At 41.5% G+C, this 17671-nt stretch overlaps 1 protein-coding gene across 2 annotated transcripts in view; it reads right to left on the bottom strand.

The window, feature by feature from the left end:
• Nucleotides 1-17671, bottom strand: part of khdrbs3 (KH domain containing, RNA binding, signal transduction associated 3) — a 174007-nt gene that overhangs the window by 39956 nt on the left and 116380 nt on the right. For both annotated transcript variants that reach the window (XM_085396525.1, XM_085396527.1), the window contains 2 exons: nt 17484-17623; nt 3600-3780 (listed from right to left, as the gene is read on the bottom strand). In XM_085396525.1, coding sequence (XP_085252651.1) covers nt 3600-3780; nt 17484-17623 — 321 coding nt within the window. The remainder of the gene's footprint in view (nt 1-3599; nt 3781-17483; nt 17624-17671) is intronic.

The raw sequence follows: 17671 nt of genomic DNA on the forward strand, positions 1-17671 counted from the left end.
ATAGTGATACATTCAGATAATACAGAGTAACTCATTGAGCCTCTAATTTGCAGCGATGTGCTTCGATTTATCATGTGGCAGATGTTGGGGGTCTTTTTTTTCCCCTCACACACAGACACACAGGTGCAGGTGTCGGGAAGGGAAACGGGGGGGGGGGAGACGGGGGACGGGACACAGTTTACAACTGTGACAATGATGGCAAACAGCTGGTCCAGGAGTCATTCTCTACAACCTCCACGCATTTGAATTGCAACCTCTGAATAAACCTGTCAGATGTGGTTAGGTATGGGCTGCTGGGGCAATTTTCCAATGCAGGCCACCTCCTCGCTCCTTCCCTCTGCTAAATATGCGATGCTGATCCCGGGGTCTCTGGGGAACTTGCCTTGACAGTGCGGCAGGAGACTCTCTTGGCAAATGCACAAAAGCCTCTGACTCTAAGCCTAATGTATTCATCTCTGGGAGCTGTTGATATTGCAGGTTACCATAAGACTGTAGGTAAGCTACAAGAACAGTCCACAATAACAGCTCGAAACAGCTTAAAGGGAGGGAACTTGAAACTGATTTTTTTCTTTCCACAGGGATGTGAACTACTACAAAAACACATCTGGGAGAGACATCTGTGCCACATTTTGAGTATCAAACAGTTAATTTTCTGTACTCTGGTGATACCATCTTCACCGTTTTGTACCTTTGCTGCACTGATTTAAGGTGGAAGACCTACACATCACTCTCAGATATTTTTCGTGTTCCATATAGACCGTGCTGAGTCGACACAATTACACAATTGTTTGTGGACGTAACCTCTTTAACTGTAAATGTGTCTGACATTCATGTTATGGTGATTAACTTCATTCTTTAGCCTCTGGACCCAGATTTTTAGGCTTGTTAAGAATAATGTTGATTTCAGGTATGCAAAAGCTGACTGAAATCTAGAAGGGCACAAAATATTACTGTAAGATCTGTTAGCAAGCTAGCAACAGCTCCAGAAAAATTAGCCTAGTGGCTCCTCCATGATTATCCGCCTGCTTGCAAGTGAAGTCTACGCTGTAGAATGAGATGGAGGTAAGAAAAAGATTCTGTATATGAGCTATGATGGTAACTTAAAATGGTAAACCACTGAAAAAGTATTACTCACTGGAATTAACTGTGTTCTGGTAGCCTAACAATATACATTTTAAAGCTGTAAGGAACTTTTGATTTGACAGTCAACATTTTCAACACGTCTGGTTAGTATTTGTGCAGCACATATACATCAATAATAAATCAAAAATATTTGAATTAAAAAACAAAACAAAATGAACGTCGTGCAATTATACTGCGTTATATTTCCCTTTTTTAAGAGGCATCTGAACCACCTAAAAAATGGGAATTTGTGGGACTATTTATAGGTTGATGGACCGCTGTATAATTTAAAGCTTTTAAGAAAAAAATTGTAACTTTAATTTATATTTGTTTTACAGTTAAGTGATAACATTAAGTATGTAGTATGAGAACTAACTGTGAATAACAGAAGAATTTGAAGTTCAAAATACATGCAAGAAGGCTGGAAGTAACATTTTTTTCGTTTCTGAAACCATTTTGGACTGACCTCTAACCCTAGCCTTAAGTTTGCCAGAGACGGTGGATCTTAAACAGGTTAGTTTTATGACATCAAAATGTAACATACTACCTCGAACATAGTCACATCTAGTTTTTTTCATATATGAGACAAGATATTGTGTGTGATCCTTGTTTTATTATTATGCTGCTCCAATATTGATAATTCAGAATTAGATATCAGATGCATACATTCTGACCGTTAAGGAAACAACAGAGGAGAGTTTACATTTCAAACTGAAAAAAAAAAAAGACATCTTACTCTTAGGAGAAAATAATGATCCCATAATGTCCATTAATTAGCCACAGGCTACAAACTGAACTCAATTTTTATCCCGTATTCATTTAAATTCAAGCTAATTAGAACAAAGAACATAAACCAAATTATCCTTTTTAAGTCTCTGTTTGCAACATAACCATTACAGTACAAACTGGAGGAATACCTTAGTAGTTAAAAACACAACAGTTCTGAGGCCTAAGGGACAACGCTGAAGTGTCAGTGAGACAGTGTACAGCCAAGTAACGTTGGTATACTTGGAAACCAGAAACTATACCAAGTATAAAAATATGCACATGAAACTCGTGTTTTCAGAGTTATGACTCTGAGAAGGAGTTCGATGTTTGACACACATTATAATTACACCTCCTTCAGCTATATGTCGCAGCATCTCCTGCTGCTGCCACGCTGATGAACAGACAGATCAGCAATGAAATTGCTGCAACTAATCTGCTGTTGTTTCCATAACACAAGCATGCATGAACACAATGTTCACTATTCTTGGCTTCTTCCTCCAACTCTCCCACTCCCACTGGGGAAATGCACCTCACAGTTTGAAAACCCCTCATCCACAGTAACCAGGTCATCCCCGGTGGAGAAAACCCCACTCCTGTGCTTTAAAATGTAATTTTTAAAACTAGATTCTACTCTTCATAGTATGGGGGTGGAACTGTCCAAAACAAACACCTCTAAAACTAAACTAACATTACAAAACAGATGGACTCCAAAGCGACCCATGCATTTTAAAGCCTAAATGTTGTGTTTTTGAAGAAAACCATCGACTATTAACCTGCAGCTTCCCAGAAAGCACAATGTTATCAAGCTACATTCATAGAGAACGATCATAGACTATTTGGACACAAATATAGCTCAGTCGAAGATGGATGTAACCACTGTGATGTCATTGGTTGGTGTTCAGACTCATTGTTTGCGTTTTTTGCTGCTGCCGTGTTGGTTTGAACAGCAGTCCCCAACCTTTTATAAATACAACTAAATAAAATGATACGACCGAGACAAAAACTGTGGTATTTTGTAAATATAATAATAAACACAAATTCACTGTGTAATTGTGTAACTTTATTAGCAGCGTCGTCCTGAGATGCACCAACAACATTGAGACTAACCTCCTCCTCTCTGCCCCTTGATGCTCTGTGGTTGCTAACGTGTAAATATTTCGTTCAAAATAAGACACACGACTACAACACATGAAAAGACCCAGGGAAACCGAGTTAACGATAAAAACCCTGAAAACCATAAATTTCACACCCGAGCCTCAACTCACGCAGCCCAGTACCAAACGACTCATGGACTGGTACCGGTCCGTGGCCCGGGGGTTGGAGACTGCTGGGTTTGAAGACCCAGCAGTGACCATATTTGGAGGGTGACGTGCCAGCCTCAAGTGGGCATCAGAGGAATAACAATTTCTCCAGTGGCTTGATTTTTAATCCCCAGAGATTGCCTCATGGAAAGAGTAAGACGTAAATTTAACTGAATCTATATTTTTAATATAACATAAAAGTCAATCCAAATCTGAAATATTTCAATAAAACTCTCTCATTCTTATTTTAAAAACGAGTAGCAGTTGATATGGCACTCAGCCCTACACTATGTTAAAAATTTATTAAACTTCAATTTCACACACATGGACACAAACTGCAACACGCAAACATATTTTTGCACACGTGCGCTCACTGCTGTGTTCTCGCATTATATTGGAAATACTCACATATTCGCCGTATGAGTCCTGGACTATGGGAGGAACTGGTCTGTACCCGGTGGCCGGGGGGGCCCCTCTGGCTCTCTGCACCCCTCGCCCTCTGGAGGACGGAACCCGGCTGGGCGGGGCTCCTCTGGGTGCGGCTCCTCGAGGCAGTGCTGCGTGCAGTGGAGGAACTCCTCCGCGACTCCTGACACGAGACACAAACATCCGCCCAGGTTTAGATGAAAGAGCTAATGCATGTTTTATATCTTATTAGCTTTTTTGGAGGCGACTATAATAAATTCTGTAGATTACTGGAGGGAGGAATGGAAATGTGCGTCTAGCTGAGATGGATCAGATGCACAACACAACATATTCATATCATTTTTAAGGCAGTAAACGATACTGTTAAATGCATATCACTTCACAGTATTTCATCTATCTCAGATGTCCATTGCATTCCATGTCTTCACGACGATGTGCTGTAATATATCATGTTTGCAGTGAAGCTGCCTCATCTACTTCCATTCCAGTTAGTGATTTCCTACATCGGCCAGAATGACTTGACTGCAACTGTAGCAATGAATTTGATACATTCGGCAGGCAGGTTATGTGTGTAGGTGGAGAGAGAGGAACAGCGAGGGTGGAGGGCAAGTTCTTTCAGTCGAGAAGAAGTGAGTCATGTCCATTACTCAAAACACAGCATGTCTTGTGGCTGAATTGCTTTCTTGTCTATTACGGCAAATGTAGATAAAGAAAAAAAAAAAGTACTTCTGCCTGTTTTATAATAAATGTATTCTACTCTGTTTGTTGATTTTCTAACTTGTCAGCCTGGAGAGAAAAGCACTGGTTAAAATTCTGCAAAAACTGAACATTTCTTTAAAATCTATTTCTTAGACATGGTTTCTTTTGATATTTAGAACTGCCAACACCCGACTTCTGCCTTTAATATTTTAGTAGCCAAGCATGCCCATCACACGCGGCTCTGCAGCAAACGAGTGAGCGATTCTGATGACATCTGGAACACAGAGCCTAACTCGCACTGAAATCAAGACGGAAGCAAATTCAAGCTGCTCTGCTGGAAATCAAAGGCGGTCTGACCTTGTGGTTTGGTAAAAATGTTGCACGCGCTTTTTACATCGAATGAGCTTTCTTTTTAAAAGCAGTTAACTGATATGGAGCAGCAGCAGAAAACCGCCAGGGGTCATTTTCTTTCTATGCTTTCCATTTCAGCTCCTTCTTCCCATCTTTTCTTTTTTTTTCCTGGTGAAACATCACAGATTTGGGGCAGGAAGACAGAGAGAGTGAAAAAAGACTAACCAGGATAGTAGGGAATGTTTACTTGATTGCAATTTGACCGTCATTAAGTTTAAATACTTAAAAAAAAAAAAGATTCCCCTTTAAGTGCTGGATCCTTCTATTCCAGCAACAGCTCCAGTCAAAGTTAGTGTAAAAAGGAACATCTGTCACGGTTCTGGGTCCGTTGGACCCAGTATTTTGAGTTTATTATATTTCGTTTAATTCTGCTTCATGGATTGTTTTCTTGTTCTCGTAGTGATGATGATTATTTCTTGTTTCTGTTTATCCGTGCTTAAGGATTTGTTCTCAGTTGTATCTCACGTTTAGTTTAGTTCAGGTTCCATGTGTCAGTCTCTGTCTGTCTCTCAGTGTAAAGTCTGCATGCTTGTTTAGTAATTCATGTGTCCTGTTTTATTGTGAAAGTCTTTGTCTTATGTTAGTGTGTGCAGCTTGGTTCCCACCGTCTCGTTAACCCTGATCTCTCCCAGCTGTGTCTCCCTCCTGTTGCCCATTCGCTGATTACCACCCTGTGTATATTAGCCCTGTGTTTTCCTGTGCTCAGTGTCGCGTCGTACCCGCAGATCCTGCCTGTGTGTTCCAGTTAGTGTTTTCATGTTTGGTTTCTGTTTTGTTGGTGCCAGCAATAAAGCTGTGGTTTTCAGTTATATTTCCGTCTGAGAGTCCTGCACTTGGATCCACATCTCCACCTGCCCGCACACAGAGCCCTGACAACATCAATTACAAAGTCTCTATTAGAACGGCATCAAAAAAGCGTGCAAATATGGAAGAAACTGCATGCTACTTCCACTGTAGGAGCCTGTGGGACTCCTGTCTTATCACGCACAAATTAAGCATGGTAAATGCTAATTACAGTGTAATTTAAAACACAGCCAATTATATTCTGACTCTGAGCAACACAAACGCCCTTTCTTCGTGACCTTGTTTATCTCAAAATCTGATAAAAGAAGTGTGTTTTCTTTTCTAAACACAAAGAGCAAACAACACGACTGCTTTCTCTTTCTTTTTTTAAAGCGAGCGTCGAGCAAAGAGCGTTAAAGTCTCCTAATGGCCGTGAGTATTTTCATTTGTAGTCTTGTGAGGTCTCCAAGGAGCTGGAATTAGTGTGGGTTCACAGAGATGGTACAGAAGCAAGAATCAACTGGAGATCATTTGCATTTAAAGGATTTTATGCAAATGAGGCTTTGCTTTGCTAATGTTTATGGACACCAGACATTGCATCACTGCACTCTGCTAGACACTATTTACTATCATTGTTGTTTTCCAATTAGAGGTGCTTGCTCACCGGCCTGACCTATTTCATCACACATGAATAGCAGTTTCGGGTAAAACATGACCTTTTAACATGGAACAAACAAACACTGCTATTCACAAAATGTACGTTGTTAGCTTAGCCAAAAGGTGGTATACACACTCGCCTCAATCATGGGCTATTTCTGTGTGCTTTTTCACATGACCAGGGGAGTACAGTTAAATTAAGAAATAATGGTGTTAAATGTAAATATAACATTTTCATACTACACTGACATGAAGCAATAATATTATGAATTATTATTCTGCACAATTCATACTTTCTGAAGGTTTTCTGCTAAATAATATTTAAGTAAATGTTAATTTAAATATACCTGATCTAATAATGATTGTGGTATAGGAAGTAGTTTGGTTTAGTAAATGAATTTAATTGTTCACTCCTGCTAACTCCTTTCTATTGGCTGTTCACTGTGGGACCCTGTACTAATGTGAAATGTGAGTATGTGGCGCTGCCACCGACGGGATTAGAGTGTGGAACAGAATGTAGCTCAGAATGAAAAAACATTAACATCACTTTTAGTTAGTCCCTTATTCTCAGTCATGGAAGCCCCAGGGGGTAAAACTACTGTGGGGCCTGCAGATGCTGATAAAAAGGCAATAAGACAGGCAATAAGTCAGTCTGCTATCGAATGGGGTCAAGTTGACGATTACATGAATTGTGCTGGTGGTAATATGTCACTAAACTGTGATAAACCAGTGAAATCTGTTTCTGTCTGTTCCATCTACAGACACAGAAATTCAGATTAAATAGAAATTCACAGTAACTATTTCCAATCTGATTTCAGCCAGACTGCAACATGCATCTGTCTGCCTTTATGAATTAGATGGGAATTATTCGCAAGACACGAGGCAACTTTAGCAACCACCTTGTGATCTAAAGGGGCTGATAAGAGCTGAGCTCACTACACTGTGCCACTAAGGGAAGAGGAAGAGATAGTTATGTTGAAATACTTTTCTTACTTTTCAGTTTTCTTATGATTCTTAAATTATTTATTGTTGAATATTGTAAGATTTCATATATTTTGTAAGTAAATTGCAAATAGTTTCAGAAACTGCAACCAGGGGGAAGGCAAAATATGAACAGATGTGGTTCAAGATTGTATTTTTTTGTTAAATGATGGATTGGCATCACCTTTGTGCTTTGTTGCATCTCATCTTGGCTTGGTGTATTTTAAAACGTATCTGTGTTTGCATATCTGCATTTCATTTCCATATTGCCATCCTGAAAAGGGTTGTTTAACGTTAAAACCCTACAATCATATTGTTGTCTATCACTGCAAAAAAAAAAAAAAAAAAAACAACCCAGTACAATCTAGATGCTCATAATGCACATAAGGCCAAATCAATCTCAGAAGAACAGCTTGATGGAGGATCACTAAGTAAAGTTTAAAAGTTTAGATTTCACAAGTCAACAGTCATGACTTTTTAGACTAACATCTGTATAACTATAACTAGCTGTGTAAACTGTAAAATGATAACATTTGTTAATATAAAGTAGGGCTGCTCGATTATGGCAAAAATGCTAATCACGATTATTTTCACTGAAATTGAGATCACGATTATTTGACGATATTTATTTAACCCTTTAAGACCTACCATAGAACCAAGTCCACCAGAGCTTATATTATTTTTTTACATGCTGTAGTGCCATTTGTGGGAGCATTTCAAGTTGCTATACATCAATACAACTGTTATAGCCCATATTTTAATAATATGTATGCATTAAGTCCATAGTAATTACATAAATTGCAAAAAAGTGCAATAAACTACAAAAAAAATTGAAAATCGCTTTTGTTTTGTTTACATATATTTCTACTTGGAGAAATTTAAGAGGCTTATCCCTCAAAACTTTAAATACAATAAAGTTGCAAAAAATAGTTTACAACAACAGGAAATTTATTTTGAGTGTCTTCATAGTTTTATTTTGGAGATACAGCAATTTTTATATACTGCAGGAAAAACAAAAAACAATCCTATGATGCAAATTTGCAAAGAAAACAGCAGGTGCATCATTTCACTGTGGGAAGTGTTACGAACAGCTGATAGGAACGGCAAAGCGTGTTTCTGGAATATTATGTTTTTGTTCCTGCAAGCGCTTTTTATGCAATTTTTGCAAAGCTATATGTGGAAGGAAACCGTGACCGAGGACAAGCTGATGGCATCAGATGTAAGTACAACTCCTCCGGTTTCATATGCAAAACAAATTATTGCGCTAGCTTACACGGTTCAGGTTCTACAGGGATTTAAAAATAGTTACGCAAAACGGAGCGTGCTGCTCTGACCGGCTTTAAAGGGTTAACAATGACTTTAAAAAAATAATATAAAATAGTGTGCAACACCACTGAAGTTTTTTTTTTTAAACTCTCTTTTCAACCAACGGCAGTCACTCTCCAAATAACTTCTGCTTAGCTTTCCGAGCTTCCCTCGGGTCCTCTTAATCAGCGGTCTCCAACCTTTTTTGCGCCACGGACCGGTTTATGCCCGACAATATTTTCACGGACCGGCCTTTAAGGTGTCGCGGATAAATTAGGGAGGGGCTAATAATCGGCTCAGTCATTTTTAATGATCGTTGAAAGCCCAGATCGTAATCGTGATTAAAATTCGATTAATTGAGCAGCCCTAATATAAAGTATTAAAAAATACAGCCCACGGAGCATCTATACTGTATTTTTGAATAAACAGGTTTTATAACACAAGGATGATGGCTGTTATCATCTAATTTATGTAACTCGTGATCAAACTGCAGCCTAGAGTTCAAAACAGCCATACTCGTTACTGTAAGAGTAATGAAAACTTCCAAGAGTGAAAAAGCAATATGAGTTCTACATCACAGCACATGTTCAAAAAGCTTAAGCATCAAGGAAAGGGATCTTTTCACCTTCCATGCACTCCCACTTTGTTTGAGAAACTGAATTAAATTAAGGAAGAGCTAAAATGACTGTTGCCTGCAGGCAAACAAACTTAGCTTAGTTTGCCACAAATCAAACCAAATTTGGCTCATAGTCATAAACTCAGGAGACCTGCAGCAGCATGCACGGTGTGTGTATAGGGACGTGGAATGTTCTCCACTACATTTATTTTAAAATATTACTACAATGAGTTATTTTTCAGAATTACATTGCTAATATAAGTTGTATATATAATGTGTCATAATATTTAGCTAAACATTACACTATTGAGTAATTAATGTGAGGGCCTTTGATTTGATCTTTCTGACAGCAGAGCTACTGAGTGAAGTAACAGAACAAGAAGTCAGTCTTACTTCCAAGTTATTAGCTTCAAACTTCAAAAGTCTCAGCAAAATAATAAACAGCAGTGCGTGCTGCTTTTGTGTGTAAAAACTGTTCATGCAGCAAACTTATTGTGTTGCACTTGCCTGTGGCCTGATGAAAAATACAGATTATTGACTTGTACTTTATTAAAGTGGGTGAGTTTGTCTGGCTTTGCCGTAAACAGATGCGCCAGTTGATCTCTTGCATTTACAAAAAGGCTGTTCAAGGAATGCTTGCTGCATTTAAGTGCTGGTGCTGCTGTCAAAACCTACCATGAGTGGAATAAAGGGTCTACAGCAGGGATCCTGGGGGCCAAATGTCTACAATGTATTTAGCCCTTCATATCTTTAACATTCAAAATGCAGAAATGTCTTTTTACACTTGTCTTTAATTATCTTATTTGACTGGAATGACAAATAAATGTAGCTCTTTATTAAATGTTTAATATTTAGGATACGCAATACCAAATTCTACCTCTAAAGCAATGGTTGATAAAAAGCACAGTTTTGTGCAAAAAGAAAAAAAAACATCTCCCTCATATTTGATGCTTTGCTTCTTTTGTTTGTGCCCTGTTAGTCTTCCAGAATACATTAAAAAAGCATATAAATTCAAGGAAGTAGCAGCTGTATGCGAAGTTCCACAGTGCCAACTTCAATTGATAACGGCACTGCGTTGGGTTTGCTGCAACTACAGTTTCTCACTCTTCTTTTAATTCCTGCTGAGGTCTGCAGCCATTCTGCATGGTGTACTCAGAAATACCAGCGCTCATTTTCTGGCTTAAGAAGAACGTTTTTTGTTACAGTTCATTCTTTCAAAAAGTAAGAAACAACTTCCAAACTGTTCAATAACAAGTCATATTACACATGAAGTCTTTGTCTGGTTTGTTGTGCTCAGTTTGATACCGCTGCTTTGTCCTGTTGGAATGGCGATAGATCAGTACAGACACATTATGATACACGTCTTTCTGGCAGATGCACCAACAAGTATAAATGGCAATCTAGGCTCTTTACCAGGGCTTTCAAAATGGCCTATTTAATCCTGTGTGTTTTGTTTTTTTGCTTTTTAATTAGGATAACAAAATAATTTTGTTATCCTAATTCTGCAAAGCTCTGCGTAGGTGCTACACTCTGCATGTTGTAGCTGTGTCAAGGGGCAACATCACAAACATGTGGAATAACTGGTAACATCACCGTTTGGTAAGAGTTGGTCCTTTAGCTTAGCCCCTAATGTTTAAACAATCAAGCCACTAAAACTACTGTCTCTAGTTGTTACACATTTTTCTTGTATCTTTTAGAGTTTTTACACAGTTCTTCCTCTTCTCTGCACTGTCAGAACTACAAAATGACCTCCAGCAGGACACTGGTGTGCAAGTATCTGACCAAACAATCAGAAATAGGGCTATGCGGATGATGTGTTGCTTTTTCTGCAAAACACACAAAACAACCTCTCTGAGGTAATTACTCTAATAAACTGGTTTTCAAGAGTTTCAGATTATTCAATTAACTGGCCAAAATCTACAGTTCTCCCCATTAACTGCTCCTTCCATAATTCTTCCTCTGCCCCACTGCAATCCGGAAATATTAAATATTTAGGTATTAATATCTCTCCTAAGCTTTCAGACTTAACTAAACTAAACCACATCCCACTTCTAAAGAAAGTACAAGGCGATCTGACTAGATGGAAATCTTTACCCATATCACTCATGGGAAGGGTCGCCACTATAAAAATGATGATCTTGCCAAAAATAAATTACTTATTTTTGATGATCCCTAACAAACCATCACAAGATTGGTTCAGATCTCTGGATTCATATATTTCCAAATTCCTTTGGGAAGATAAACCCCCGCGCATCAGCTTAAAAACGCTACAAAGAACCAAGGATAGAGGAGGATTAGATCTGCCTAATTTTCACCAATACTTCTTAGCCAACAGGCTTCAGTTCATCTCAGAATGGTCAAAACATACCTTCCTAGATGAACCTTGGCTAGATGTTGAACAGGCACTATGCAAGGATCTAGAGATTTCAGACCTACCATTTATTAGCTCAAACATCAAAAAACATGAATGCTTTAAAAGTATCAACATCAGCTTCTCTCTGACAGCATGGTGGGAGTTTCTAAAAATAACGGAGTCTTCATTAATCCCATGCAAACGCACACCTATCTGGAATAACCCTGACATATTACAAAACAATAATATGATTAACTTCCCAGAATGGAGTTGTAAAGGAATTAAATACTTAGAACATATATTAGAGGGAACAGAATTTATTCCATTCGACAGACTAGTTGCACAATATGGGATCAACAAGAAAATTTTTTTAGAATATCAACAAATTAAATCCATAATAAAAAAGAAATTTAACCTCAGTCAAGTTGAATTACAAATACCACTAAGTGCGGCACATTTCCTTACTCTTAAATCCCCCAAATTATTATCTAAAATATACAGAACACTTTCTAAATTAGATGAATCAATATCCCTTCCTACTGCAAAGTGGGAAGCAGATTTATCAGTCAGTTTAGACCAAAACTTCTGGTCTCAGGTATGCTTAAAAACTTTTAAATTGATTAAAAATCCCAGTCTGCAATTAATACAATACAAAATACTACATAGAGTGCACTATACAGGTCATCGGATGTTCAAGATGGGCTTTACATCTTCCAACAACTGCTCACACTGTCAAAACAATACACCAGACAATTACATTCACGCTCTTTGGTTCTGTCCACCAGTGCAGAAGTTTTGGCACGAGATATGTGAAGACTTATCAAAGTGTCTGAAATGTAACATTCCAACTTCCCCCTTAGTGTGTTTGTTGGGCAGCTTAGATAATGTCACCTCAGAAAACAATTTAGCCCATATGGTTTTCACTGCCCTATGCATAGCCAAGAAAACTGTCCTCATGAATTGGAAAAATAAAAACAATCTTAATTCTAACCAATATAGAAATTATCTATTAGATTACATTAGTTTTGATACAGCCTCGGCCACCACATCAGATCAATTGCTCTGGGCTCCTTTGATCGGCTCCATCACCTAGTGGGGGTGGGGGGTCATAGTTTGGTCCCGCCTTCAATGTTGTGATTGGTGTGGGGGCAGGGACAGGCTTAGGGCGTCGGGGGGTTCCCCGGAGGCATCTTCCTTGGGGGGCTCAACCCGGGGTAGCGGTCATGTCCGGTTGGGGGCCTTTTTCTGACCATTTCCTCGTGGCTGTGTGCAGCGGGGCTAGGGGAGGGTCTGTGGTGATGGACGTGGGTTACTGACCTGGTAGCCTGTCTGCCCCTGGGTGGGTCCGGGATGGGCGTGAGGGTCTGGGGGCGCTCCATCTCTGGGCCGGGGCCCTGGCTGGGCCTCGGGGCCTTGGGTCCTGGTTTGTGTGTTGCCGGGGTTGTGGGCGGGTGGGTGCATGGGAGCCCATCCCTGGCGCAGGGTGCCGCCGGCGTGTCGAGTCGCCTGTGGGGCTCTTCAACCGGTGGGGGAGATTGTTACACCTTGCAGGAGCTTTCTTCCCCTCAGGAACTCTCTGCAGGAGGGGGAGATACAGGAGAGGTGGAGGAAGATCTCAGCCTGGGCATCTATTGTCTCATGTAGTCTGGAAGACGAGTGGATGGTGGGGTGGGTGCAGTTTTCTCTGTGGTGGGGTTGGGTGGACTGTCCCGGGCTCTGTGGGGCCGGGGGGCGCTGCTGCGCTGGGCCCCGGTCTGGATGGGCCTGGGGCCCCCTTTCCCTGGCGGGTCGCGGAGTGTGGGGGTGCCTACTGGGGTCAGCGGGGGAGCTGGCCCCAGGGAGGGGTCACCTGCCCCTCCCTTCCTTCCCTCCCCATCTCCAGCTGCCTCCCTCCTCCTGCTCCACCACAACCACCCACACATGCAGGGCCTTGGAGTAGGGGTATGTCACCAGGATGCAGAGGAGGCTACCCCCCCCTCTGTCCCCTTCTGGCTGCCTCTGCCTCAATTTTATCCCACAACTTAGACATTCACATTATTCACACTCTCATTACACATACATATAGGATCTTGGGGGTGGGCACGATACACGGAGTCCAAGTTACCATCAGGGTGTACGCCTCACCCCTGGCGTCGTTGCCCACCTCTCAATTTTAAATACATGTAGACATTGAGGGCTAGCAGGAGGGACTATGCGCTTACCTGCTGCTCTCTGGCAGGTAGCTCTATGCCCTCCTGGGTTTTAATTGCACCTTAGAACACACATGCATCAACACTACAATGAGCGGGTGGAGGGAGGTTTGGAGTCTTCTCTCACCCCCATTCTCTGCGGCCTACTGGAGCGGGGGGGCTAGGACTAGGAGGAGGAGTTGGCCGTCCAACTGCGGTCTGGGGCCTCCCTGCTGCTGCGGAGTCGGGGCGGTCTGCCTCTCCCCACCGCAGGGAAAAGGGTAACACCACCTGGGTCTGGGTGCAGTTCCCCCCTCCAGGGGCAAGGGTACCTAGACCCGGTTAGTAGAGTATGCTTGGGGAGTGTGATCGTGTATACAGCGTCCCTTTATGTCTGTCTCCACGTCGGTTGAGTGTGAAGTACATATGAGAGCATGAGGGTGGGAATGGATGTTTGTGTCTGTGTGTGCCTGTATGTCTGTGTCTATATGTCAGGTTGGGTATCAGACGCCACCTCTCTGGGGACATCTCGGGCCCTCCAAGGTTTGGAGGCCTATCTCCACCCACCACCACTTCCCCTGCCGGTGGCGGACTCCCTCAGGTATCGGTGCGTTGGTGGTTCTTTGTATCTGGGGGTGGGCGTCCGGGTACACACCGGCTCACTCCTTGGCGGCCGCTTATTGGGGCTCGCTCGGGCCACTTTGGAGGTGGGGTGCCCCCGGCCTCTCGGCCTGGGGCTCGGTCACTCAGGCACAGCTGGCTGCCGGCGGAGCTCACGGGCGCGTCACTGCAACTCCCCCTGGCTTCTGCTCCGCGGCTGCTGAATGAGCCCTCATCTGGGACTCTCCTTAGCTCTTACTGGGACAGTGGCGCGGCTGCCCCTCTGTGGGTCTTCCTTGGTCTCTTGTGTTCTGGGGGCCTCTGGATGTCTGGAGTTTTGATCTCCTCCATACCTGCTTGATACCATAGAGGACAGGGCTGTGGCTCCCCACACTCTCTAGCAGATCATTACATGGAGAAACCTTTGGAATGCAAGCATGCTGATCCACACAGGTGTACACATGGGTATTCACAGATGCGGACTACAGCTTTCTTGGTTGCTGCCTCAAAGCACACTGTGCGCTGTCTATCTTGCGTGCTGCACCATATCGTTTATTATTTAGTAACTATTGATATCTATGACTAGCTAGTTTATTGTGATGGTGCTTTTTTTTTTTTTTTTATTATTATGTTGCTCTTTGTTGTTTGCTGTCTCCCCTGTTTTTTTTGTTTTTCCTTTCTCTCCATACAGGTGACCCAGGAGTTTTGTTTTTTTTTTCTCTCTTCCCCCCCTTCTCACCGTCTCTTCTCCCCTTTGGTTTTCTTTCTTCCTCTCCCCCTCTTTCTTTCATTCTTTCCCCCTGTCCTATTAAAAAAAAAAAAAAAAAAAAAGGATGACAAAGGATGAACTGAAGCTCCGCCATCACGTGATGTCACATGCTGCGGTTTCTGATGTCACTTCCAAAAAAAAAAAAAACAAGAAAAAAAGAAAAAAAAGAAATAGGGCTGACGTTCTCGAGTGGGCCCTGTGCTCAATACCAAAATTGGCAGATCCACTAGTGGTGCCATCTGCTTTTCACAATAAGGGTGGGTTCACCCTGAGCACAAGCTCACTTCACCTAAATCCAACAGAACATGAGCTCAGGTCCAGATTTTGGGGGACATTCCTCAGTAGGGCTGTTCGATATAACAATATGAAAACGTCTATCGTATCATATCACGCTATCGTTATCAGTCACTGTAGAAGTTCTCTCTTTCTCTTATATTTAATAAAACCACTCTACGGACGGACAAGCGACTGTTTTTATGCGTTGTCGTTAGCAACAACGATGGTAAAACCATCGCGTGGCTTCGCCGTCCTCTTGTTTATTTTCCACATAAACTAGGGCTGCACGATTTTGCATAAATCACGATTTTTTTGCTTAGAATTGAGATCACGATTCTCTCACGATTTTCTTTTCCAGTATAAATATTTATTGCACTTATTAACTGCACATCAACTTCGTAACAGTTGAAACTGAACATAAAAACAATAAATAAACATAAAAACAACAAATGTCTCACATTTTGTCGTTGCCAAATGTTGTACTGCTTGAAATTCCGTCTCCACCGTTGCTCGACGCTGCGTGTATAGAGCAGGTAGTGCAACAATAGAAAAATAGTTGCGGGACGGCACTGTGTAGCGTTTGTCTAGGGTGTTGATCATTTTCCTAAATCCCTCGTTTTGCACAGTGTTGATGGGAGCCATATCTTTGGTCAGCTGATAAGTGATAGCCTCCGTAATGTCTTTGTGCCTGCGGAAGTTCGACGTGTATAGGGAAGCGCTGTATAAGGTTCCCGTTATTGATGTTTGGGTGGTTGACCGGAACGGATTTTCTCCTGTCACTTTCTCGTCATCCCTGACGTGCTCTCCGTTGTTTTTTCCCTGCTAATTTTAGCATCACACGGCACAGCTTCTGTATCACATGGTATAAGGCTCCGCCCTTGTCATTTGTTGAGCAGGAAGAGTGAGCGCTTGTTTTCATGCAGATTACGTCCCGGATCAGAATGCGGTACAATCGTCGTCGTCTTTTTTTTTCTTTTTTTTAAAAAAATCGTTGTCATTTGGAAATGAGATCGCACATAAGTATGAATCGAGATCGCGATTTTCTAACGATTAATCGTGCAGCCCCAACATAAACCTTTCACAATAAAGCTGAAGATCCTGTTGAGATTGTTTATGGATAAGACGCTAAAAAGAGCCGTCAGGTGCCAAAAAAATAAACCTTAGAACAGGCTTTTCCCCACAGCACGGCGTGTAATAAATACTCACAAAGAAAACTGCGGCCATTTCAACTTATGTAACACTCGACCCCAAGTACACGACGTCCAGCTGAAAACACTTCACGCAAGTCGAGCTGCCCGAGATTCACAGAATTTACAGAAAATGTAAAACTTTTGTGATATATATCGTTGTCGGGACGATAAATGTTAAATGATATGAGGTTTTGGTCATATCGCACAGCCCTATTCCTCAGGACACCACCTATCATCTCATTAGGAGCAGTACCAGGAGTGCTATTTTGAGTTGTGACAATGAAATTTTGGCAAAATTGACCAATCGCATAATTTTTCACTTCGGTGAAATTAAGTCCTCTTTTCATCAAATAATGTGGCATCCATACATTCCTACATTAGCCAGTCCATATCAATGTAGTTATCAAGCATGATTTGTTTTCACATTGAGATCTGATTGGTTTTCTAAGTATTCCTTTAATTCTTTTGAGCAGCGTACAGTGTCATGCAGATCCTTATGAATTACTGACGATATGGAAAGCAAGTGAAAGGCTTAAATGGTCCTAATGTCTAATGTTGAGTATTGAGTAATGTCAGAGTACTTTCTGACTGGTACTCTGGTATCAGTACTGAAAAGCCGTATTAGCCTGTGAGGTATTATTTAATTAAATCAAGAAGTAATCACACTCACACTGCTATCACAGCTGAGATTTCAGTAAATCCAACCCAGACTGCATTTGAAAAAATACCTAGGCTCGCCGTCACGTCAGAGATTCAAGAGACATAAGAAACATCCACTGTCTACCTTGTATTGCAAAAGCTAAACAAAAACACCAGATATTTCTTGTGTTGTTAGACACAGACGGTCAAAATGTGCTTTAATTCTAAATAGAGACATTAACTCATAAAATGCAACTGGATACTATATACATCTATTTATGGAGAAATAGATAAAGAGCCTTCCCAGTGGCTCTTTATCTGTAAATAATACTCAATCCCCAGATGATCTGAAATGCACAACATCTTGCACATAAACACAAACACACACACACTCTCACACACATTTGGGCACAGGTTACCTGGGAGGCCCTGGAACAGGTGTCCCTCTTCCACGGGCGGCTGACTTGCCCCTCACTGATGGCACCTTGGCATCCTCGGAGCCGCCGTTCAGGTATGTGAGCTCCTGCAGCTGGGCCTGTCTGATCTCATCATTGTAATCCTGCACACAGAGAGGCATCATGTTCACACTCACACACACATGCGTGCG

This window comes from Rhamphochromis longiceps, linkage group LG22, assembly GCF_057381845.1.
Source record: "Rhamphochromis longiceps isolate RC_006_pf linkage group LG22, R_longiceps_female_GT1.1, whole genome shotgun sequence".
NCBI classification, from domain to species: Eukaryota; Metazoa; Chordata; class Actinopteri; order Cichliformes; family Cichlidae; genus Rhamphochromis; species Rhamphochromis longiceps.